We start from the raw sequence: 24,170 nt of genomic DNA on the forward strand, positions 1-24,170 counted from the left end.
ATGGAAAGTAATTCTCTTTTTCTTTATCTTACATAAAATCGTAATACATACTGAAAATTATAATAGAGCAATCTGCAAATGGTCTTTCATGATATGGTCTTTCATGAATAATTTACTTCTCGTTAATTTTTGTATCTAACAGTCGTTAATGGATCTTTCTGCACGAATCGCAAACGCGCACTGGTTTGTCCCATCCCCTGGACGGGACAGGATTGCGATGTTGCGAGCAATTCTCGCACACTCCGCGTCCACAGTCTCTACAGTGATGTAGAGTGGCAACGACGGAAAATTTTTGGTTGCATATGCAACAACTAACGATCTCCGAGTCGGGGACCCAATAGGAAGGTCGAGCAGTGTCCTTTATGAATGCTGAATAAATTAAAAGAAAATGTTAAATAACCAAAGAATTCTGACACGTTAATATACAGGGTATACCGCGCAACTGGGGAAAACTGTAAAACCGTTTCAGAGATATACCCAGGTGCGTGGGACACACCCTGTACTTAAAATTTTTACGCATTTCCCCTTACATTTCGAATAGTTCAAAACCGTGCCAACCGTGCTTAAAGTGGACACTACCGTTTCCGTTACTTTTCTGGCGTTCACATCTTCCGAATACTCGATCGCCTCGTCGTTGTTGTTGTAACACGTATCACAGACTCGTACATGCGTGTACCAGTTTCTCGACGGAACACATTTCGTTTGGGACGAGCATTGCGCGCAAAATCCCTCGCCGCACGCTCGACAATGGTGTTTCGTATCCGTCGGCCCAAACACGGTTTTACATTTGTGACAATGCTTTATTTCGTTGTTGGGCCTCCAATACGACGGCGCCACCTGATCGGCGACCCACGCTGAGATCATCTTTGTCGGTTGCAAAGACACATTGGTTACAGCTTCCGTAATGTACGACACGCCATCGACCACCCTCTGTGCCGTATTTTGCGACGCTACTAAATTTTTCGCCTAAAAAAAAAGTATTCGGACTATTAAACGTCGGGTAATGAAACACCCGTTGACGCGTTAACTGTCATGGCGGTTACTGCTGAAAAAAAAAGAAGTAATCTACTACCAACATACCGCATTCCACACGTGTACGATTTCTGTGCGAACAACGAACTCTTCTGGATTCTTATTACCGTACCAATACTGACGGCTCCTATATATTTCTCCACAATGCGGACAATCTATCACATCCCCGGACCATGCATACTTAACTAAACCATACCAACTACTGTTGTTCTCCGTTTTTTTCGTTACTTGTACTTCGTTTCCGTTATCGTAACACTTTTTACACGTATACATTATATTTTCATACTGATGCTGATACTGACACCTATCGAAATATTAATGGAGAAATATAATTTTTTTTAACGTCTCGTCTAATCGATTACGAAGCTAACCTGGTACTGGAACAGTGAGGTTTCCCCTCGCGAAGGTGCCCCATGCTATTGCTACATCTGCATTCACAGCTAAGACATTTAACCGGGCACGTAAAATACTGATCGGGGAACAAAATATTGGAAAAATTGTCGATCTTTTCGGAAAACCTGTCGTTCAGAATTTTCAATATATCGTAAACTAAACGTGGATGCCTGGCCGACCGCACACTCGTATTATTTATTTCGTTTTTAATAGTAGTCAGAAACTGTCTATAATCAGTCGTGGAATTTGTCGCCTGCACGCCAACGTATTTTATGCTACTAAATGCCTCCGTTTCCAGTTTCATTTGATTGAACTGGGTTTTGAGAATGTTTTCGGCGCTCTCCAAATCATCTGCGACAGAAAGGAATACGGTATATTTATTCTGGCGCTGGTGTTCAAGTTTGCAAAAAATTTTTAGTTTGAAATTACTATCAATCTGAGAATGTGACAATATGTACTGTTGTTCAAAGGTTCGGTGTATCTTGTTTCGTGTAATACTATAACGCTTGGTCCCATTACGCTCGAGGAGCTCAGAACATCCTCTTTCTGTCCCACTGCCTGCAAGGCAGCTTGAAAATGACGACTGTAAGCTCTCGACGCTGTACCAAGGAACGTGAATAAATCCCTCTTCAATTTCTCGGATTGCGTCCTATATACTACAATATCAGATACGGCGAGAACTTTAAGTAATAGTCTCGTACGTTCATTTTCACTTTCGTTAATACCTGAGTAAAAACAATGAAATCGATTACACGCAAGGAAAGCTTTCATTTAATGACTACATATGGCACTCCTTAACTTTTAAAATCTCTCTATCCACGGCTAGTTCCCACAAGTGTCGGGCATTATTATGTTATAATCGAATCGCGGAAATATGTTGATCGTCGGTGACGAGTATGGTTTTATCTAGATAAAACTTTTGTTCGAGTAAAGATTCCAGAATGAAAGATTACTCGTTGTTCGTGGCGCGTGTGCGTGTGGAATATCGTGTATAATATTTCTGTGACTATTCTATGGTACTTGTATATTTGTGTAGAAAGTGTGACTTGTGTACGGGTTGTGTAACACTTGTTCGTAACTGTTTGTAATATTAGATCTTTGTACCACAGAAAAATCACAAACAACATGCAAACCACACGAGATTTAAAGCCTTCGACACTAGATTTACGGATGTCTGATTCCATGTTTAAAATTGCAGAACGCGTAAATATTATTTTTTAACAACTTACGTCATACATAAATCTAGCGTCGAAGTGTCCAAAACAGAAAATTTTGTTACAAAATTTTATCCAGATAAAGCACTATTTGTTATTCGTTATCTACATAAAAAATGTCTACCACTCTGACTCGTACGTACTATTTGTAATTTGCGAATTACGCGTTAAGGTGTACCATGCATACGTAAGTGTCAATACCTAACAAACCTTCTGTATCCAAACAGATCACATTAAGGAGCGGATCGAATGCTGCCCAAACACCTATCGTACAAGAGTTTTGTTTGTTCGAAGTTTTAAACACTTCTTTCCCCTTGAAGAACGTCTGATTCAACATATGACTTTTGCCATCGCCTATATTTCCAAAAACAGACACCACCTTTACTTTAACGTCTTTCGCGCTACAATTCAATTTCTCCACGAATTGTTTGGCAGTGGAAACTTTAAGATATTCTTGTTCGTCTATCAATAAAAAACTCTTAAACGTTCTGCACGAGCATTTTATGTACAATCCATTCGCAGGTATTCCATTCTCGGAAACTGAGTTATCCCTGTCGCAAATACATATATTATTAAGACTTTTCATAATGGCCGGTCCGCTAGCTTCAAATTTATTTTTTTCCCACAATCCGCTCATGGTGTTGTTCGACGGTGTTAATTCTGGAATATTAAAAATGTTGTTTTACCGGTAGTTGCAAAATATCAGGAGAATTTTGTAAAATGTCAATTCTTCTTATAGAAAACAAACACAATCAAAGCTCATAATATTTCTCCAACAATTTTTTTGAGATTGTGAAAGCACATACCATATCAGAGATTGTTATTTTTGTTTACATCGATTACTGTTATTCATTTGTATTATTTAGTCAGCTAAGCGGTACGAAGCATATATCGCGGTAGAAAAAGTATTAAAAGTACACTTGCAAACCACCGTATCGACGCTTTCTTCACTAAATACATAATTTTGTGTCACATTGTCACTTTTCTAAAGAGTTAACTGCGTAAATTGACAGACACGGAGATGGCGACATCCTTACCTTTGTTAGATTCGATAATCTTAGTTAGACATTTAAACAACACCGCGTCATAACAACCAAGCTTCGATGTCTCGTGATGATTTCACGAGGCACGAAGAATTTTTCACGATATTTGAAACGTTAAATGCCCATTGGTAACGGCATCGCTGTTACAACAACTGACTGTGTTATTGCGGGTACGTCAGTTTCAACAGGGAACACTTTGGAGAACAGCTCGTTCCACGATCGAAAGCGATTTCAAGGATAACACGCTCGTCTTACAAATACGCTGCTACAGGTTTTTCTTATTTGATCATGGAAATTACAAATCACTAAACGAGGCCACTTTACGGCCACAATATTACCTGTAGAGCGAATGAGAAGCTAGAACAAACTCGGAACAGAGATGACAAACAGTGCCCCGGGGTGCACCGGAAACATCTCGTTGCACTTTCTCGCTTCAGCCAGATCGCGATTGCAATCGACACTGTAAACGATTTGATTTTAATTTTTTTTAGACGATTTTTGAGTTTAATTTCTCAATTGAAAGGAAAAAGTATTTTAATCGTTATCTATACCCCGCATACTTTATTGATTTTCCAGAAACTTTGAAATAATTTACGGAAACAACAAACTCGGGGGCCCGAATGACGCCACTTTTTTCTTGATCGAAGCACCTTACTGACGCTGCTTCTTCGACATGCATGATGATGGGCCGCCTGACACTTCAGTCATCTAAAATTCAAACATGGAACTGATTAAACGTAACAACCTCGTAAATAAACGTGTAGACAGAGAATGAACGTTGCTGATGGAATCGGTACGATGTCCGTTAAGGATGCTATAAGAGTATTCACAGACACCATGAGGTCTTTGAATTCGACGGATCAACAAATCTTTTTATCATTTATTGCCGATAATTGGCGTCCCGAGGAAGCGAAAATTGAATATGCCTCGAGAAATTCAACAGGTACACTACGTTCAAATCCGTGCAGTAAACGTTAACGTAAAGACTAATCTGCAATGGTTATTTTATAGATAATTGCCGTAACGAAACCGACTCGCAAGAAGAGCTATTAAGAAATATAAAAAGAATTGCTACTGATGTTAGAAGTAGAATCCCATTCGATGGTATTCTCTCGTCGGAATTCATTACTCCGCCGAATGTTGGAGAGGTCCGTTTAATAAACGTTGTAAACTTGGTGATGGAAAAATGTCATTAATCGTGACAACTTTACAGAATTCAAATTGTGACGCGACATCGACGAAACACGTTGATGCATTTCTTTATGACAACAGGGAAGTCGACGAGCTTATAGACGAAGGAAAGTTAAGCAACTTGTATTGTGTCAATTGTGGGTCCAGTGATGTAAAAGAATATAGTAAGAGATCATCGATAATTCAACGAACAATTGAATCAAAATCAAACAAAACTTTGTTATAGATATCATATCGCATTCCATGTCGGTGTCCGCCATGCTGTACATATTTCACAATGTTTTACCATCGCTGGAAGGAAAAACTTTACTGGACGTAGGATCTAGGTTGGGTGCTGTGTTATACGGGGTAAAATAATATTTTGTATCTCTTAGAACCTTGAATTTGACCGAAACATGTATACGATCATTTTTAGGCATACATATTTACATCTGCTTCGAATATCATCGGCGTTGAAATGAATAAAGAACTTTGTACGTTACAATGCGATATGATAAAAAAATATAAAATGAACGATCGTATTGATATTGTGAACGAGAGAATCGAAGACTGTTCAAAGATTGTACAAAGTAGCGATATAATTGTCATGAATAATCCGTTCGAATTTTATGTGCCAGAATCCGTGCACGCGGAAATCTGGAAATTTTTTAAAGCCAACATCCAAAGAGGAACGATTCTAGTTACCAGACCGTCTATCGAAACAACTTTAGAGAATCTGCGGACAGGAATATCCATAACGAAGTGGTTGAAACCGTACGCGTCAGAAAAAATTACAGGCGAACCTGAAGTATTTGGATCCCTGATCGTGAATCCTGATGAACACTCTGACATCAACTTCTACGAAGTGATGTAACGAAACGACCGAGAAAGAAAGAAATATTTTCATAGATGCTGTACGAAGAACGTTATGCTATAAGAATTTTATGTACATATAAAAGTATGCTGTAATAAATAACGAAGTTTAATGTTACATTTTACAAGAAAGGAAATATTACGAAAGAAGATAATTTCTTAAGAGTAAAAGTTTGAAAAATAAAGGATTTTTAAGTTCTTAAATACATGTCTTTTACGTGTTATAATATCTTATATTAGTCGATAAGGTAATTGGGGATTGTTCGCGTTAAAAACCATGACCTTCCCACGTGGGAGAAGAAAAGAATCGGCGCGATTATGAGATAATAGAAAATCCAGAGATACAGGTGATATCGTATTTACAAGTTTTGCGTCAATCGTAGGTGGGAACCTTCAATTCTAAGAGAGCCGATTTAAATGCAATCGATCCCCTCCTTTTATACAGGAACTAATGTATAGGTAGTCACCGTGGAGTGGTCAAGTTCAAATCTCGAGTTCAGTCAGCCATCAGCTACGATTGACGTACAATCATCGCATACATTGATTCTTTCAGTCGTCCACGGTTAAAAATTAACAGCCCGTGGAGATAGCGAGCAATAATGAACGCCGAGGACGTCCGGTCGAATTGCTCCGGATTCCAATTACACGATACAGATTATTTCGAGTTGTAAATGAAGTTGTACGTCGACCACGAATGTTTCCTTATTCTATTTATTTCTTTTTTTTTTTCACAAATATTTCGTTTATCCTTTGAACCGTTTCTGATCGGGTGTCAAGAATGAAATGCGGAATACGACATCGAGATGGAAAGGTAAGAAGAAACGTAACGTGAAATCGAGATTCTAGAATAACACGCATCTTAGTTAATTACGTGCACGTCGACAGCAATACGTTATTCCGTACCACTTCCATGCTAGTTGCACGGCGTCGAACAGTTTCGTAATAAGTTTTCGGCCTCTCGTCGCCGCGACAATAAATTATTTTTTCTCGCGTTTGCCCGCGACGAAAATTCAAACGCTTTTATTGGACAACGTAGATTTCGTTGCCAAGGTAACAACGACGGGAACGCGAGAAAAGTTTCCTCCGATATTTTTACGGAACACCGTCCACCTGGAGTTTAACGTATTCGTACGATTTGTTGTTGCTTGTCTGGTACACGAACGAATCATTAGCCTTGCTTGGCCCGACATTGACCCGATTCCGACAGAAATATGAGCCCGACCAGACGTGTCTAAGCCTTCCTGCGTGCGTATCTTCTCTTCATTTCTCGAACAGAAATGCCGCGAGATCGTTCTAGGTTGCGTGTAAATTTTCTCCATGGTTCCAAGCGAGAACGGTGCATCGAAATACAGTGGCCCGCCCGAGCATTCGAACGTGCGCTATTTACGTTTTGCCAACCGCGCAGATTTTCTGCGGTGTTTTGAAAAAAAGTAACATTCTCGTTTCGTCGATGGAGAACAATGCATGGGGCGACAAGAGTGGGGCAAATTTAATTCGCGAACAAGGAGCAACATAATTTGCAAATAGTTACTTCGCGAATAAAAATGAAATTTGTGTCCGTTATTCGTGAATAAAATTTGCCGCGAGTCTGGTGCGGGTGATATAAAAAGAGAGAGAAAAAAAAAGAGAATTCGTAATTCCGCTCGTTACGGTACAGGGTTATTTCGTACAATGAAACAGCCGAACGAACAAACGGTCGCAGCACAGATAGGCTCAAGTGGCCAAGGGGCACTTGAACTGACGAGATAATGGACCGCTTGTCGAGAAAGAGAAAGAAGCAACGATACACGAGAGCCAGCGGTACGTACGCGGTCGGCGCACAGACGCGCGCGATCATTCAATCCCACTTTCTTGTTTCTTTGCCTCCTATGACGCACTTATGACGTCAATCGAAGGAGCAAGAAGCAACCCTGGCATACCTTCCATACATTTCTCCCTCCGCATTTCTTCGACCCGGATACTCGGTCCTTAACTTTCGTCGTTTTCAGCAAACTTTATAGACATTGCGATAAGTAACACTGGTCAACAGCAAATATGCAATTTTTCCTCCAAGCAATCGGTCGTAATCCATATTACGACTCTACGAAAATGAAAGTCGAATAAAAATATTCTAATTTTTCTAAAACACAGGCTAAAAGTATTTTAAGATAACATTCGATATAAGTCTGTATTCATTGCCGTTATATCGTACCTGTGTTCAATTACTCTAAAGCGGAGAGAAAAAGATTAAAATAGAATCATAACAACCGTTTCGTATGGGGAACAACGACGCGGTATAATAGTCTAATTCCTAGATTAGATAAGAGCTCGTAATGACGACATTGGTATTAGAAAAATTTATGTCGTTCGGTATACATTGCTATAAAGACAGTTTGTCTTTAAATAACTACTTTTTTTCTACGCGGCGTTGACGTATATAACGGTAAAAATTATGTTAAATAAGAACGAAAATCTTTTTCCTTGTTAGCCGGCTGTCAATGTTTTGACAGAGACAGTTACACGTACGGCGCGGTGTTAATTATAGCATCGCTTTGCCATTCATACTCGAGATATGCTTTTTAAAAATAACCATCATTTCAATTCGAAATTCATTCATAAGGAAACAGTGACAAAACCACCGACGACTCACGGGTAACCTACTTCTACCACCAGAGGAATAAAAATGACTCGTTCTTGAAAATAATTTTGGTCTATTTTATAACAGTTTTCAAAGCCTCGATCGAAAGGTTATCGTAAAGTTTCGAGAATCGTGCTCGTGCCGCGTAAAAAATTTATTCGAGTCTCGGTTCCGAAATCCGAGTCACGTTTCTTTTCTCGTTTCAGTCGAGCATCCCCGTCGAGCGACACTGCTGTCCCGAATCGGTCATGGAAGAACGTCAGAACCAGTCCCGAGAAAAGTCCGATCAAAAAGAGGGTGAACTTCGCTACGAACATTAGCATAACGTCCAACTCGACGTCGGGCTTCGACGAGGTTCCAAACGGTCAATATCGAAACGAACGTCCCGCAAACGAGGCGAAAAACAAAGAAAGCAACGACACTGTCGACGATCGCGATGGAATACCTTTCGAATCGAGTCGTGCACGATCGCTGAAACCGGGTCAGACGATCTCGCCGCGTTTCCCATCTAGTTCCCGCGTGGTCCACGGCATTCAACATGGCGGCGTTTACTACCACCATCGACGACGCGGTCGCGATTGGTTCAGGCTCGGTGCGCGATGCGTCTCCCGTATTTCAAATCGAACGTCTCGCGACCTAGTGCCGAGAGGACGATGCGAATCATCTCGAAAACGCAAACGAGGTGACGGGAACCGTTCCGCGATCCTGAGACGAAGGCAGCCGAAACAGCTGTTGCCGCGACGACGCGCGGGTGCCGTGCGGCCGCGAAAAACGACCGCCGTCGTGGAATCGTCGCGGACGCAGAACGCCGACGGGCCGTCTTCGAGCGCGCAGATCTCGCGTAAACGGCGCGTCGGTATCGTGGAGAATCAGTACATCGCCGAGAGCGACGGCGGTTCGTCGGTATGCGAGCTGGTGCGCGGCCTCGAGCGTCTGTTCGGTGAGGGAAACGCCGGTAACGAGGGCGGCGTGTCCGCTATGAGGTCGAAGAAGCAACAGAACGCCGAGGAGGAGACCGTGGTGGATCCGATCGAGGCGAACGAGACCTACGACGAGTTCGACACGATCAGGATGCCGGTGGTGCGTTCTCTGAGCAAGAGCCCGCAGAGCGACGAGGGCATCGAGGTGGATCCCGAGCGAAGGAGGGGCTCCGTGGCCCGTTGCTGGAGCCTCGATTCAGCGGCGGCCAGCGACGAGGACGCGTCGCTGATGATCACCACGCACCAGCTCAAACGGCACAAGCTGCGGGTCACTAGATGTTGCAGCTCCGACAGCGCGGTCCTGAGCGACGAGGATCAAATAAAAGGTGAGGGGGATGGGGATTATCGTGACACCGGTTGCTTTTGCCCGAGTGGTGGGGGGCAGTCCGTTAAAACACGTTTACCCGAACCACGCGTGGCTCTGTGCCAGTGACATCACCGTTCGTTTAGTTTTCTTGGTCGAGTCCCCTTCACGTACGATTCGATTAAAATTTTTCGAACGTTTTTAATTTTCTTTGAATTGAAATTTTCACGAATACCTCTCGAACGTGAAAGCTTGTTAGTTTTGATACGTCATATTTCGATGAGAAGAGGCAGCATCCGTCTTTATTCGTCTGATCTGCTTCATCTTTTGGACACTTGTTTATAGTTGCCAGTTCTCGCTGAACAGAGCGTAGACTACTCGACGAGAGCTCATTATCGTGAAACGTGGCACACAGAACTCGCGTCGAGTCAAACTCGTTATTTGTATGTCAAGGGGTTAATCCTCGTTTCGGGGGAATAACGTTTCGCCTGATTTTTTTTACCAGCTCGGTTGTCGGAATTAATGCTATTAATTCAGACAGTCTACGCAATTTTTGATCATTTTTGCTTATCTAACAGTATCTCTGCCATGGTCCTATGCATATTTGTGTTGGACACTGTAAAAAGCTTGCCTGAATCAATATTAGGAACTTTTTAGTAGATCATTATTTATTGCTGCAAATAATATGCCGTATGAAAAGTAAGTTTTGTAGATATATATGTCAGTTTCAGCTTGTGTAAGATATTTTTATAAATTTGAGCTTTTTGTTTGAATGTAACAAAGAAAAATTATTGACTCATTTTTGCCTTGGCACGTAAAAGGAATGTTACATTTAATGTTCTAGGGACACATTTTCATCTAGCTGTTTTGTTTGTCTGCAATTCTATTTAGTTTATTGCAAAGAAGAAGAAAGAAGTGCTGTAAAAATGTAGTATTGGAAGAAAACTTTAAAGGAATTCCACAAGATCAATGAACAGTAATACATTTTGTCACATTTGGTGATGCTTCAAATGCTGACATAGATACTGAATTATTAAAAATTATTTGTTGTTATTAAATACATTTAATTTAAAATTGTGTTTCATAGAATCATTGACCCCTCAATTACTGTCAACTGACCAAATATTTTCAGGTTAAGAGACCCAATTATTGTCCTCTTAACTAAGTTAAGATAAATTAAGTTTATGTATTAAAGAAGTGATAACTTTGAAGTGATAGCATTTTATTACATATTTCTATAAATGAAAATGTATGTCGTACTGTAATACTAGAAACATCGTACGTGTAATATACATGTGAAAAGTTAGGTTAGGTGCACACAGCTACAACATGGATGCAATTCCATGGCAGTGATTCCAAAATGCATGAAATGCTTCCACCAGTCATTGTCATCCAAATATTAAATAAAGAAAATTTTATAAATCATTGTATTACGATATTTTCTATGATGCTTATATAATTTAAAAAAATGGGATTTGTTACGTTATGTTAGATTTTTTACGCATATTACTTCACGAGGTTTATTCGGTATTTCAAGTACAAGAGTTTAGAGCGATGGTACTAAACAGTTGGCAGTAAATGGGGGCCTTTGCCCCAGGATTTAATGTCAAACCTAATCAATGTATTCAAAAGCAATATGTATTCAAATAATAAATAGTCCTCTTGCTTATTCAACAAGTGGTATTCAGTTTGGCGACTGTGCAAATAAATACACCCAACTCATCGTACCGATAATTCGGCCAAACCACAAACTTCTTTACCGACCGAGTTTCATGTCGTTGAAACAAGCCGTGCAACACGCATCTTCAAACGCGTATAACTTTACGAACCGAAGCGCTTCGATCATCGATTCTAAATTTTTACCATTCTTCGTACAAAGACGTAATTGAGAAAATATTTATCGATAACGTTCATGGAAAATCCATAGATGTACGGTATTAGTTGTGAAACGTAACGCGAATAGAAACTGTGCAAAGATCGTAAAAGCGTTTGAACGGTGAATTGATGAAACAATGTTTGCAGGATGGGACGGTTCGAACGCGGTGGAGGGGAGCGAATCGGAGCACAACGAGGGAAGGCCCAGATATTGGAGAACGCCGAGCGTTGTTGTCAGCGACTATTCGGATTGCTCTTATTCGGACGAGAAGCTGGAAAGGCATGATCTTGACCTTGAGAAATATGACGGGACCAGCGGGACACCGAGTCAGGCGAGCAGCTGCTCCTGCTTGGATTGCGACGAGATACGCGAATCTTTGGATAATCAGTTCCTGCAAGTTTGTCGCAGCAGGCGGCACTCGGACTCCTCCTGCCTGTGCCTCGACTCTATGAATGCTGCCGCCACGAGGTATCTGTTACACTTTTCCAAGAACCCTATAGCGAGAAAGTTTGCCACGCGCCCGGTTAACGGTTGGACGATTTGTTTCAGAAAGATTAACAATGCTGGCAACAGACGGAACTCCTGCTTGGACGCTACCAATCCTTACTATACCAGGGACTCGTCGTACGGCGAAGAAAACAATGCACCGGGCTTGCAGGAAACGAGGAAGATCGAATTTTTGGACATTCCGCCGCGGAAGATCTCGGACGGCTCTATCTCCAGCCTCAGCGGCGACGAATCCGACGTCATCGAACTCCAGCAAGTGAAACCTGCCAGGGTGAGTGTCGATATCGTTTTGCTTTTCATTTTTAAACATCTCTTTGATTTGTCTTTAGGAAACTATTTTGAGGAAAGCAATATATTGTATGAAATAAAAAAAAAAAGTATGAATAAATGGAAATTCGTTAAATGGCTCTGGACGAGCTTCCATTCCAGGTGTATAAATATTTCAATGTTACGACGAAGGAAAGGCTATGTTTAGCGTGATACACCACCAACACATTGTTGTTCCCGCGAACACGCGCGTAATTTGTCTTACGCAACGTCACGCTTCTGCTCCAGTTGAGAACAAACGAATCGTTCTGTATCTGTCGAACACGGAATTCGTCTTGGTGTTCAGTAACGTTCAAAGTAGACGAGGATCGTGCCTGCGCGCGGTTAACATTTATCTGTAAATTACGTTCGTCTCGAACGAGATATTTCGTTGCTTTTATTTTTATCGTTTTTTACTTTTTCTATCGAACCAACCTTGTTTGGTTCGCTCACGGCGTGTTTGCAATGAAACGCGACCTCTGCGATTGGAACGCGATGCTCACGAATCGATACTGATAGCAATCGATACTTTAATCGATTTTTTAAATAGTCCAAACGTCTTATTTCACGATCAACCGAAACCTTATACGGGATTTATCTGTAGATCAGACAAATACGAGACGTCAAGAAATAGGTTATGTTTTCTCAATGGGGGAAACATAAGCATCACAGAAACGTATTTCTGCTTGTTTCTCTTGAGCAAAGAGAATGACGATAACGAGGGAAGTTTGATATTTTAAAAAATGATGTGTAACTGTGAAGCATCCTTCGACGTTTTGCAAAACTGTTATTCTCGTTCCGACGGGCCCCTCGCGAAGAATGCAGAGGACGTAGCGCACAGTATCGTACGCAGACCGTGGGATCTGTTATGCATGCCTTCCTTTTGTACATATAAACGTATATACCTGCTTGTTTTTATATAAGTACTTACTTTACATACAGATCAGCGTGTTTACAAACTCGTCGCGCACGTGCACGCTTTGTGCATTCTTCGCGTGGGTTCAACTGACGTCCTCGCTCTCCGAACACTGAACACGTTCGAATGGAACGCGATAGCGTTCCAAAATAGAATTCGGACAATTTATCTGAAACCCATTAACGCGTTCGCAGCCACTGCGTTTGGGAAGAAATAACCACCACGGACAACGCTTTGTTTTTGCTGAATATTGAACAAAAGTGTTTTTTTTATCTGTTGTTATTTATTTATTTATTTAATCTGTGCCCCTTGATTTCGTACAGCTTCCGGTTCCATATACATGATTCTATCTTATAAATATACAGGGTGCTCGACCACCCCTGAGAAAAATTTTAATGGGAGACTCTAGAGGCCAAAATAAGACGAAAATCAAGAATATCAATTTGTTGATGGGGGCTTCGTTAAAAAGTTATTAACAATTAAATTCAAAAATTTCAAATCGCTCTGAAAAAATTATTTTCGATTGCGGGGGTCAATTATAATTAGTTTTGGTCATTATACATATCCTCGAAATCCTACACAGTTTCGAGAAAAAAATTCGAGAAGGTGTGAAGTTTCTCGACAAAATTCAAAAATTTCAAATCGTTTTGGAAAAATTATTTTCGGTTGCGGGGGTCAATTAGAATCATTTTTGGTGAATAGACATATCCTCGAAATCCTACTGATTTTCGAGAAAAAAATTCGAGTAGATACTGAACTTTTTCGGCGAAATTAAAAAATTTCAAATCATATTAAAAAAATTATATTTAGATACAGGGGTCAATTACAAGCATTTTTGGTGAATAGACATATCCTCGAAATCCTACTGACTTTCGAGAAAAAAATTCGACTAGATACTGAAATTTTTCGGCGAAATTAAAAAATTTCAAATCATATTAAAAAAATTATATTTAGATACAGGGGTCAATTACAAGCATTTTTGGTGAATAGACATACCCCCGAAATCCTACTGACTTTCGAGAAAAAAATTCGAGTAGATACTGAAATTTTTCGGCGAAATTAAAAAATTTCAAATCATATTAAAAAAATTATATTTAGATACAGGGGTCAATTACAAGCATTTTTGGTGAATAGACATATCCTCGAAATCCTACAGACTTTCGAGAAAAAAATTCGACTAGATACTGAAATTTTTCGGCGAAATTAAAAAATTTCAAATCATATTAAAAAAATTATATTTAGATACAGGGGTCAATTACAAGCATTTTTGGTGAATAGACATACCCTCGAAATCCTACTGACTTTCGAGAAAAAAATTCGAGGAGGTATGCAATTTTTCGACAAAATTCAAAAATTTCAAATCATTCTGAAAAAATTATTTTCGATTGCGGGGGTCAATTATAATCAGATTTGGTCATTATACATATCCTCGAAATCCTACTGACTTTCGAGAAAAAAATTCGAGGAGGTATGCAATTTTTCGACAAAATTCAAAAATTTCAAACCGTTCTGGAAAAATTATTTTCGGTTGCGGGGGTCAATTACAATCATTTTTGGTGAATAGACATACCCCCGAAATCCTGCGCATTTTCGAGAAAAAAATTCAGTACAGGCGGAACTTTAAATGTTAATAACTTTTTAACAAGGCCTGCATCAACAAATTGGTATTCTTGATTTTCGTCTTATTTTGGCCTCTATAATCTCCCATTAAAATTTTTCCCAGGGTTGCCCGAACACCCTGTATATTTATCTATTTCTATACTTGTTTACAGATATAAAAATATAATTCACCGAAAATAGTATTCACCGAATTAGGTTTGAAAAGAGTGACACGCGCATACGTCTCCAGCGCCGAGTCTTTTCTTATCGTTCCGTTAGAAAAACCGATGTTTTAAAAAACACCGATTCTGACGTAGTTAGATTATCACTCGTACAAAAACTCGGTTCATAAATATTACCGTAAATTTCACAATTCTTTGACGTCATCGTTCACTGCTTTCCTATTTGTATACGTGAGGCTATCGTCGCGATCGGTTTGGATCGATTTTACTCGTTGGAAAAACCGTGATTTAATAAGTGCAAACAAAATTTAATCGAGACTGGATCGAAGAAAAGTGGGGCTAATTTTTTGAATTCCACGAGAATTACTGGGGTTATAAATTCCAATTAAATACAGTGATCTCAAAGGAATAAATATTCCAATGAAATACGTCTATGACTCTACTTCGTTCAGGTGATTCCTGGTTGGCAAATCAGAACCAATGAAAGCAATTTTTTCAGTGTCTTGGTATTTTAGTGTTGTGAAGTGAAATATTTAAAAAGTATAAGAGTAATTTGGTTTCTCCAGAAGTCTTTAAGGAGACATAACTTTTGCATTTAAACATTGTCTTGTTATACCATTCGACAGAGGTGTCTGAAAGTTTAAATTTGAGACATCTTAGGTTTGTATCTATATATGTATATTAATTATATTAAATTTAATACTCATTTAACTGCATCCGTAACTTACTGGAAATACAAGTAGCGTCAAACATGATTAGTAACTTTTTAAACACAGATTTGAACGAAAATTAGGTTTATTTTTGTTTAATCGTTGAAATAATATACTACGGATTAAAACTGAAAATTCAAGTTTTTGTTTTGTCCAAGTTTTAGAGTGTTTCAATTCCAAGTAATTCTGGCAACAGAAATTAACGATTATGATTTTGGATTAAAATTTGTTGACGTCTGTTACGTTCAACTGTGGGAACAATGGAGTATAATTTGGTCTAACCTTCAGAAGCCATTTAGTTTTTATCCTGATTTACGTCATACTTCGCTGCAAGGTCGCGCAACGTTAATAATTGAAAAGTGAATTATTTTGTTATTGTACCTGAAGGGGGTCGCACACTTCAGTGGCTGAATCGTGGATTGAATTTTCAACTCGTCGGGGTTAAAAATATACATCATTTAAAGAAGTTAAATAAAGCTTTAAATAAAGTCAAAACTAAAGAATAGCCCATCTAAATTTAAACTTCTTTTTTTACCCGATAGATTTCCATGCGCTGAATACAGATATATTTTTATTTTTGTTAAAAGTTTGTGAAAGTTTCACAATTTATTTTTATATAAAACTGTATTTTTTAAAAATATTATGAAGGTCCAAACGATAGTCCGAAGCGTAATTAATACGCGTAAAAAACTTGAAGCTGATCCACCCAGTGGTTTTCGAGAAAAATATTTGTCCATATTTAAAACTCCAAACTATAAAAAAAAAAACGGATTTTTTTGATCGACAATGCTAGAAATACCCTCTTGACGCGCGTGCCGTTGGATTGGTCTAGGCAGTGCTCTAATCGGATAGCCGGGGGCCAATCTCTTCGTAGCTCCGCTTTCCATGGGATTCGGTCACTCGCTGCTATGCCCCGCTGCTCTCTCGCACACATGTATATAATATATCCATCGACGTGGGCTCATTGTCATTGTCAGTCCGTTCCGCGCGGTTTCGTTCACGGGATTCAAAGCTCGCCAGCTTCTTTCTCGACCAATCGTCCAGCGGCGCTCGCCAACGGGGCCGGGAAAATTGTCGAGCGGCGATCCGTTCTCGTTCCAGTCTCTGAAACGCTTCTAATTACCGGGGAGAAGCGTTCGAATCGCGCGTCGGTTGAAACGCGATCCTGCGGATCGTTCGAAAGTGGCGTGCGTGTGCGCGTACGCGTGTGTGTGTGCCGTGCACGTGTCGCGTTCGAAAACCGTTGACCGTTTGGCACTGTTTCTCGTCCCGAGGGTGGAAAAAAAAATAGATCTCCGGTGAGAACGGTGGCAACGGTTTGTTGTTCCGAGCGTAAGACTTAAATAAACGCCACCAGGGGGCGTATTTCGGACACGGGGATATTTTCACCGTGCGCTGGAACGCCGTCGGTGATTAGAACGCAACAGGCGTTCGGCAGTGGCCATTGGCTGTACGTGAAAACGAGGGATCGATTTCTGCACGGACGATCGTTCACGATCGAAAGTTATTTACGTGCACCGGTGATTCCGAAGTTGCGGTAGAAATTAGATTCGAGACTGTTGGGTCCGAGCAATGGTGGATTACGGTGAGTCGTAATTCGTGGCACAAATCGGGTCAAGTTAGATTCTATGGCTCCAGATAAGACGCTTCGGGACACTTCGTTTCCGAGAATGTTGAATCGAAATATCGGTCGAGTGCTCGGGTAGGTAATTAATAACCTAAACGCGAAAGAATAGTTTCTTTCATTAGTTTCTCGTCTTCGGGGAAAACCGCGATGTCGGTTATTGATTGACTGCTCGTGTGCTCGACTGATATTTGAATTCCATTTTCTCGATCGATTTTCTCCCATTTCGAGCCGCAGAATCAATCTGACACAATCGTTACCATGAATTGCGACTCGTTCTGTATATTCAAAATGTTTGACAAAAATTTGAATACCATTTTTCTCAATTTCGATTATTCGATTGAATTTTAGTTTTAAATCGAGCTTATTTTATTTATGTTAGAAGAAGATAGATTAATAAAAGGAGACGATATGAGTTGTACCGTGTAAGTTGAACGTGTGGCCTCCGCGAGCAGGCAAGCACCGTCAAGCGTGAAAGGAGGGGTCCAATTTCGTTTTGCTTGGTCGACCTTCTGACGGTGGTTAACCCAAACAATTAAAAAATTTTATCAAGCACGTCTACAGATCTCCGCACGCGACCCAGTTATTTAAGAAAGTTAAACAACCGTCGTTTGTTATTATTATTAAAATACAAGATGAAACTTTTCTAAGAAGAAAATGATTTGCTCGAACCGAAAGATACGAGGAAAGGGGAATTTCGGAAATTCTCGAATCTCCGGGGGGAGGGGAGGGGGCAAAATATCTCGAGTAAATAATAATTACTGATCGCGATCCGTTGCCGTCAGATAAGAATCGCAGAGCGATTTCCGAGAAATCGTATCGTCGCGTGCGGTGCCACCGTTCGGAATGAAAATTTATCGAAAAATATTGTCGCGCGATAATATGCCTCGTCGGATAGACGAGAATTTTCGCGGGCGGACAGTTCCCTGGATCGAACGCGCGCGACGGTTACACTTGGGGCGCGTTTCGAACGTTATGTCCGTGACCGTGAAACGCGAACGAAGGGGCGAGTGCCACCTTTACGGGGAAACGTTTCACAACAAACGGCATTCATTGAGCTCTCTGAGAATCGACTTGGTCGCGGGAACGGATTTCAAGCTGGACACGAATATCGATGGAGACACGTTTGCCCGCAAGGTAATCCGTCGCGACCCCCCTTTCGCCGTCAAAATTAACAAAATCGCACACCACCAAGATTTTTTCCGTCTTTTTTTAAAAAACTCTTGCCGCATCATCGTCCTCGTTCAGAAAAAGTGCCTTCTGTTCCTCGGTGACTCCGACTGTTAGTAAACTCCGAGCGATAGTGTCGTAAATCGTTTATTTATAACTTTGCCATCATCCCGCGGCACGATGAACATACGAAATCAAGCGCCAGGTTAAAACGCGTTAAACGTTGCAAAACCTCTGACGTCTGAAATGTTTATGGCCCTTCGTGGACACGTTAATCGCACTTTCGACGATCGTAACATTTATCTTATACATTTTGACGTTAAGATACCGTCGTTCGAAATAAACAAGTACATCTCGTACCAAAAAAAAAATTTCGTTGGAATCGCGAACTTGTACATTTCATTTAAGAGTATATACGCTCTTGTAAAATTTCTTTTAAGAGAAACCTTACCGTACTTTATGGGAAAAATTTTAATGGGAGATTCTAGAGGCCAAAATTTAAAAGAAAAATCGACAGGGGGGTAGTAGGTGACTAGAAAAAAAAAATTTCGAATCGTTCTAAAAAAATTATTTCTAGGTTCTGGGATCAAGCACGACCATTTTTTATGAATACACATACCCCCGAAATCCGACCCACTTTCTAGAAAAAAATTCGAGAAGGTGTGAAATTTTTTGACGGGAAAAGAAATTTGTCAAATCGTTCTAAAAAAATTATTTTCGATTCCGGGAGTCAATTACAATTATTTTTGGTCAATAGAGATATCCTCGAAATCCTACCCACTTTCGAGAAAAAAATTCCAAAAGGTATGAAATTTTTCGAGAAAATTAAAAAATTTTAAATCGATCTGGAAAAATTATTTTCGGTTGCGGGGGTCAATTATAATCAGTTTTGGTCATTATACATATCCTCGAAATCCTACTGACTTTCGAGAAAAAAATTCGTGAATGTGAAATTTTTCGACAAAATTGAAAAATTTCAAATCGATCTAAAAAAATTATTGTCGGTTGCGGGGGTCAATTACAATCATTTTTGGTGAATAGACATACCCCCGAAATCCTACCCACTTTCGAGAAAAAAATTCAGTACGGACGGAATTTTAAACGTTAATAACTTTTTAACGAAGCCTCCATCGACAAATTAATATTCTTGATTTTCGTCTTATTTTGGCCTGTAGAATCTCCCATTAATATTTTGGTGGTCAAACACTCTGTATATATTTCTTTTTAAAAACACAAGACGTTCGATTTTAATTCGTCAAGACTAGTAGCATCTTATATCCCAACCCATACAACGGGCAATGTTTCTATTAAAATATTTTATTTTTTTAAACATTTATATTTCGAGGACGCAGAAATATAGACGTATAAAAATTCTTGAATTCTTTCGAGCTCAACTCGATATTGTTTATGCGAAATGTTGATCGATCGAGCCGATTCTCAAATTCCAGGTACCCGATCATCGACGAGCTTTATCAGTTCGCGATATCGAAATACGAGAAGGTTGAAAAATAAAAAAATAAACTATGTTACGGCGTAGAAAAACGAAGGAAAAATGCATGGACGAATAGATTGTCGCAATTCCGTCTTCTAGAAGCAGAGAATTTGTACTACTTACGGGATCGTCCCGATATCGAGCCCGAGAGAGAGAGACGGGCGTTTCACGCGTTATGAATAAAACATTTCGCGGCGTGACTGAAAATAACATCATTAACGATAGGCGGTCGGCGTTGAAAATCCCGCTACGCGTTCGCTTTCGAAACGTCCGGGCTCCGGTGTGACCCGAAAAAGGCGATACTACGCCCTGCCTCGTACAACCGCGACTGACCTTTCAACGAGGGAAAGTAAACGCAATAATCGTGCTCGTGCCGGGGCGAGCGTGCTCGTGCCTCTCGCGCGTAAGTTGGGCTAAATTTTTATTATTCGAACGAACGGAAAACGGGCAAGAAATCGGGAGTAAATTTTATTCGCGATGTTATTTATAGATTACGGTTCTCGCCTCCCGCCTGCCGCGAACCGAAGATTGCAAATCGATAGACGGAGCTGAATTATTTATCTGGCATCTCGATGCCGTGTTATTAATTACCTGAATCGGTCGAATCGCCGATAGCCATGATTCCGTGACAGGATCAATCAATAACAAACCTTTTTATTCTATCTTTTCTCCGTTTGCCTTTTGGCTCGAATAGAATGGAAACGTTAAAATCGAAACCTAACCCTCGTTGTACAGTACCGCCTCGCTTCTTGCACCAATCTGCGTTACTTGCGATGGAATCGTTCCCCCCACCACTGTTTATGTTTCCTCAGCTTGAGCGTCCATCGACCGAAGTAGCCCGGCGCAGCTGTGTAATTGGGAACTCATTTGAGCGTACCGTCCCGTGAACGGTTCGACCAGTTCCGAGAATAACGTCTCGTCCGAACCTAACCTCCAACTGCAAGATTAAGATGAGAACTATGTATCGCAAATAAAGAGTTTGGTAAATAATTTTCTTAAGAATTCGAAAATATTCGAAAGAGACACTTTGACAATTATTACAATCGTGGTATATGACAGTCTTTTTTTCTTTCTTTGCGAGCATTATTCTCTCGTTCGATGACAACTGCCTCGTCCACACATTTTTTAAATTTCTACGAAACAGTATGTTTTCGCGTAAAGAGATCCATTTCTTTCACGTTCTTTGAGTCAATTATTTTAACTAAAATTATCAAAGTGGTAACATAGTGGGGATTTTTTTTTTTTAAGAGTAAAATAGTTACTTGGTAATGCGAGGGTTGACACTTCATGTGTGTTATCTTGCCAGCATCTTCGAAAGGAGCCTGAAAGAAAGCAAAAGGTCATAGACTGAAAAATATTGTATTGTCTTCGTGGTCTCGTTGAAAACGAAGGTAGCCACGAGTTACGCTATTTGCAGCGTCGTCGTAGACAAATATATTACGTCAATCAGCGGATGGAATACTGGTTCATTATGCAAGACGAGGATACGAAGAGTACGTAATCCAACACCTTTTGTTTCTTGCACCGACGACCAGCATATAAGATTAAAACAGCAGATTTGTCTGGGAGAAATCTATTCGTTGCATCGTTTCAAATCACGCAACAGAACATTAATAGCCACTTGCAATAGCCACTTCTACGCTCCCGTCAACGTAACCCTGAATTTGTATAAAATCACCTAAACGAAGCTGGTCTGACAAGGAGACTATTATATCTGATTTTCATCGATCTCAATGACATTTTGCAGACTTATAAAAATAATTAAAACGATCAGAATTATTAAATCTTCTCTAATCGGATATCAAAAAGTAGTGCAATGTTATAGTGTTCATAAGATCTTTTAATTTTAATGTGGGATTCTAGAGGCCAAAATAAGACGAAAATCAAGAATACCAATTTGTTGATGGAGGCTTCGTTAAAAAGTTATTAACAATTAAATTCAACAATTTCAAACCGTTCTGGGAAAATTATTTTCGGTAGCGGGGGTCAATTACAATCATTTTTGGTGAATACGCATACCTCCGAAATCCTATCCATTTTCGAGAAAAAAAATCGGGTAGGTGCTGAAATTTCTTGGTCAAAAAAAAATTTTCAAATCGTTCTAAAAAAATTATTTTCGGTTGCGGGGGTCAATTATAATCAGTTTTGGTCATTATACATATCCTCGAAATCCTACTGACTTTCGAGAAAAAAATTCGAAAAGGTGTGAAGTTTTTCGTCAAAATTAAAAAGTTTCAAATCGTTTCCAAAAAATTATATTTAGTTACAGGGGTCAATTACAAGCATTTTTCGTGAATAGACATATCCTCGAAATCTTACTGACTTTCGAGAAAAAAATTCGAGGAGGTATGCAATTTTTCGACAAAATTAAAAAATTTCAAATCGATCTGGAAAAATTATTTTCGGTTGCAGTAGTCAATTACAATCACTTTTGGTTATCACACATACCCTCGAAATCCTACCCATTTCGAGAAAAAAATTCGAGAAGGTATGAAATTTTTCGTAAAAATTAAAAAGTTTCAAATCGTTACAAAAAAATTATATTTAGTTACAGGGGTCAATTACAAGCATTTTTCGTGAATAGACATATCCTCGAAATCCTACTGACTTTCGAGAAAAAAATTCGAGGAGATATGCAATTTTCCGACAAAATTAAAAAATTTCAAATCGATCTGGAAAAATTATTTTCGGTTGCGGGGGTCAATTACAATAATTTTTGGTGAATATACATACCCCCGAAATGTTGCGCATTTTCGAGAAAAAAATTCAGTACCCGCGGAACTTTGAACATTAATAATTTTTTAACGAAGTCCCCATCAACAAATTAGTATTCTTGATTTCCGTCGTACTTTGGCCTCTAGAATCTCCCATTAAAATTTTTCCCAGTGGTGACCGAACACCCTGTATATGTATTTATAAAATAAATGAACTTTTGATAGTAAATCGTGGTGTTCTTATAGAAATTTCGTCCACCGTATGCGCGATAGATCATCCAGTGCTACGCGCTGACTAGTTAGCAGGAAGCTCTCAATTCGGGTCAGTAGAAGAAAACTGTGCTACCGACACTTAGATTCGAACCCAGAACCTTGGTGTATGAATCTCCTACCATTAATCTTTTTAATCATAACCATTACAATCGTTTTAAGAAACTGCACACATGTATATAGAAATCCAGAAATAAAATGTTAAATATCTTCAGAGTCGCCAAAAAAAAGTTTGGACAAAATCACAAAATCGCAAAATCTAACCCCACGTTTGCGACCTCTCCCTATTTAATATTCTATTAATTTCGCCAATAATAATAATGCATTTCTACACAATAAGAACACAACACTGTGTGATAAGAAGTAACTATAAAAATGAATGCATTTTGAGTATAACAGCTGTATGCTGTTATTTACCTAACCTTGGGTAGCATTTACGAGAAGCGGAGGTCACAGTAATAAATGAAACGTGGAATGGGGCACGGCCAGAAAAGGCTGAGAAACATTAACTTTACAGTACAGTTTGACTTTACCATTGCGTCGGGACTTTGCTTTTACATGAAGTTCTGAATTGAGATCATCGAGCAAATTGCCGGTTCGTTAAACACACCAGGGCTTGCAAGTCCGCTGAAATTGATCCTCCGCGGTTCACGGAATGTCACGGCCACTTTTTTTTGCGATGATCGTCGACGGTTGAATTAGTGCGTGCGGGTGTTGAGTGAACAGTACGATGTTAGTGCCTCGAGGAACAGCGATGAACGATCGACGAATCGAGTGAACAGCTGATATGCGATACCATTGATCGCAGTGACCATTCAGTATGTTGGTTCACCATTGAATGAAACTGACTTGCGATAACGGTATAGTTAGAGCTGAGTAAAATACTATTTCGATCGATAAATAGTAAATAAATATTCTATTTTAGATCGCACGTGTAATTTCTGAAAATAAATTAGTATTCGTTATTTCTTAAATTTATTTATGATTACGTTAAAATATTTTCTCTGTAAATTTTACCCAGCTCCGAGCGCGGGTTCGCAGTTATTTGCATTGCAAACGATTCTCTGTGTAACTACAGATAATCAGGATTTAAGTTTGCGATAACGAATTGCTTTCGATTACCAAGAACAAATTTAAAAGTTCTGTGTGAAGAAAAGAGAGTCTATGATTTGCACTCT

General features: G+C 39.7%; 3 protein-coding genes across 9 annotated transcripts in view; 2 read left to right on the forward strand and 1 right to left on the reverse strand.

Annotated features, from left to right (window-relative positions):
- Window positions 1–31: 31 nt before the first annotated feature.
- On the reverse strand, window positions 32–4,146 carry LOC122404511 (zinc finger FYVE domain-containing protein 1-like). 5 transcript variants are annotated; one of them, XM_043408531.1, is made up of 7 exons: window positions 3,677–4,146; window positions 2,850–3,299; window positions 1,884–2,150; window positions 1,404–1,776; window positions 1,081–1,336; window positions 531–966; window positions 32–369 (listed from the first exon to the last, which is right to left on the reverse strand). In XM_043408531.1, the coding sequence occupies exons 2-7, from the start codon at window positions 3,274–3,276 to the stop codon at window positions 146–148; spliced, it is 1,983 nt and encodes a 660-aa protein (XP_043264466.1). In that variant the 5' UTR covers window positions 3,277–3,299; window positions 3,677–4,146; the 3' UTR covers window positions 32–145. The 5 variants fall into 5 exon arrangements, with proteins under 5 accessions (XP_043264466.1, XP_043264464.1, XP_043264465.1 ...); XM_043408529.1 differs by having other exon boundaries at window positions 2,841–3,299; XM_043408530.1 differs by lacking the exon at window positions 3,677–4,146 and adding an exon at window positions 3,446–3,659 and having other exon boundaries at window positions 2,841–3,299.
- A 219-nt stretch (window positions 4,147–4,365) lies between these two features.
- On the forward strand, window positions 4,366–5,913 carry LOC122404512. 2 transcript variants are annotated; one of them, XM_043408534.1, is made up of 5 exons: window positions 4,366–4,625; window positions 4,694–4,830; window positions 4,896–5,037; window positions 5,100–5,221; window positions 5,289–5,913. In XM_043408534.1, the coding sequence occupies exons 1-5, from the start codon at window positions 4,454–4,456 to the stop codon at window positions 5,724–5,726; spliced, it is 1,011 nt and encodes a 336-aa protein (XP_043264469.1). In that variant the 5' UTR covers window positions 4,366–4,453; the 3' UTR covers window positions 5,727–5,913. The 2 variants fall into 2 exon arrangements, with proteins under 2 accessions (XP_043264469.1, XP_043264470.1); XM_043408535.1 differs by having other exon boundaries at window positions 4,896–5,010.
- A 357-nt stretch (window positions 5,914–6,270) lies between these two features.
- LOC122404910 overlaps window positions 6,271–24,170 on the forward strand; it is a 35,490-nt gene continuing 17,590 nt past the window's right edge. For both annotated transcript variants that reach the window (XM_043409281.1, XM_043409283.1), the window contains exons 1-4: window positions 6,271–6,536; window positions 8,549–9,648; window positions 11,649–11,970; window positions 12,052–12,280. In XM_043409281.1, the coding sequence (XP_043265216.1) occupies window positions 6,529–6,536; window positions 8,549–9,648; window positions 11,649–11,970; window positions 12,052–12,280 (1,659 nt within the window). In that variant the 5' untranslated portion in view covers window positions 6,271–6,528. The remainder of the gene's footprint in view (window positions 6,537–8,548; window positions 9,649–11,648; window positions 11,971–12,051; window positions 12,281–24,170) is intronic.

This window comes from Colletes gigas, unplaced genomic scaffold (genome assembly GCF_013123115.1).
Source record: "Colletes gigas isolate AHSC1104 unplaced genomic scaffold, ASM1312311v1 Colletes_gigas_Sc00003, whole genome shotgun sequence".
Taxonomy (NCBI): domain Eukaryota; kingdom Metazoa; phylum Arthropoda; class Insecta; order Hymenoptera; family Colletidae; genus Colletes; species Colletes gigas.

What these genes read in the sequence shown, in the direction of transcription:
- LOC122404511 (XM_043408529.1), bottom strand. Translation starts at nt 3,276, where the DNA reads ATGAGCGGATTGTGGGAAAAAAATAAATTTGAAGCTAGCGGACCGGCC. An exon ending in CCTCACTGTTCCAGTACCAG is followed by an intron (nt 1,337 to 1,403) that starts GTTAGCTTCGTA and finishes ATATTTCGATAG; the next exon opens with GTGTCAGTATCAGCATCAGT. An exon ending in TCGTACACGTGTGGAATGCG is followed by an intron (nt 967 to 1,080) that starts GTATGTTGGTAG and finishes CTTTTTTTTTAG; the next exon opens with GCGAAAAATTTAGTAGCGTC.
- LOC122404512 (XM_043408534.1), top strand. Translation starts at nt 4,454, where the DNA reads ATGAACGTTGCTGATGGAATCGGTACGATGTCCGTTAAGGATGCTATA. An exon ending in CAGTGATGTAAAAGAATATA is followed by an intron (nt 5,038 to 5,099) that starts GTAAGAGATCAT and finishes ACTTTGTTATAG; the next exon opens with ATATCATATCGCATTCCATG. An exon ending in TGGGTGCTGTGTTATACGGG is followed by an intron (nt 5,222 to 5,288) that starts GTAAAATAATAT and finishes GATCATTTTTAG; the next exon opens with GCATACATATTTACATCTGC.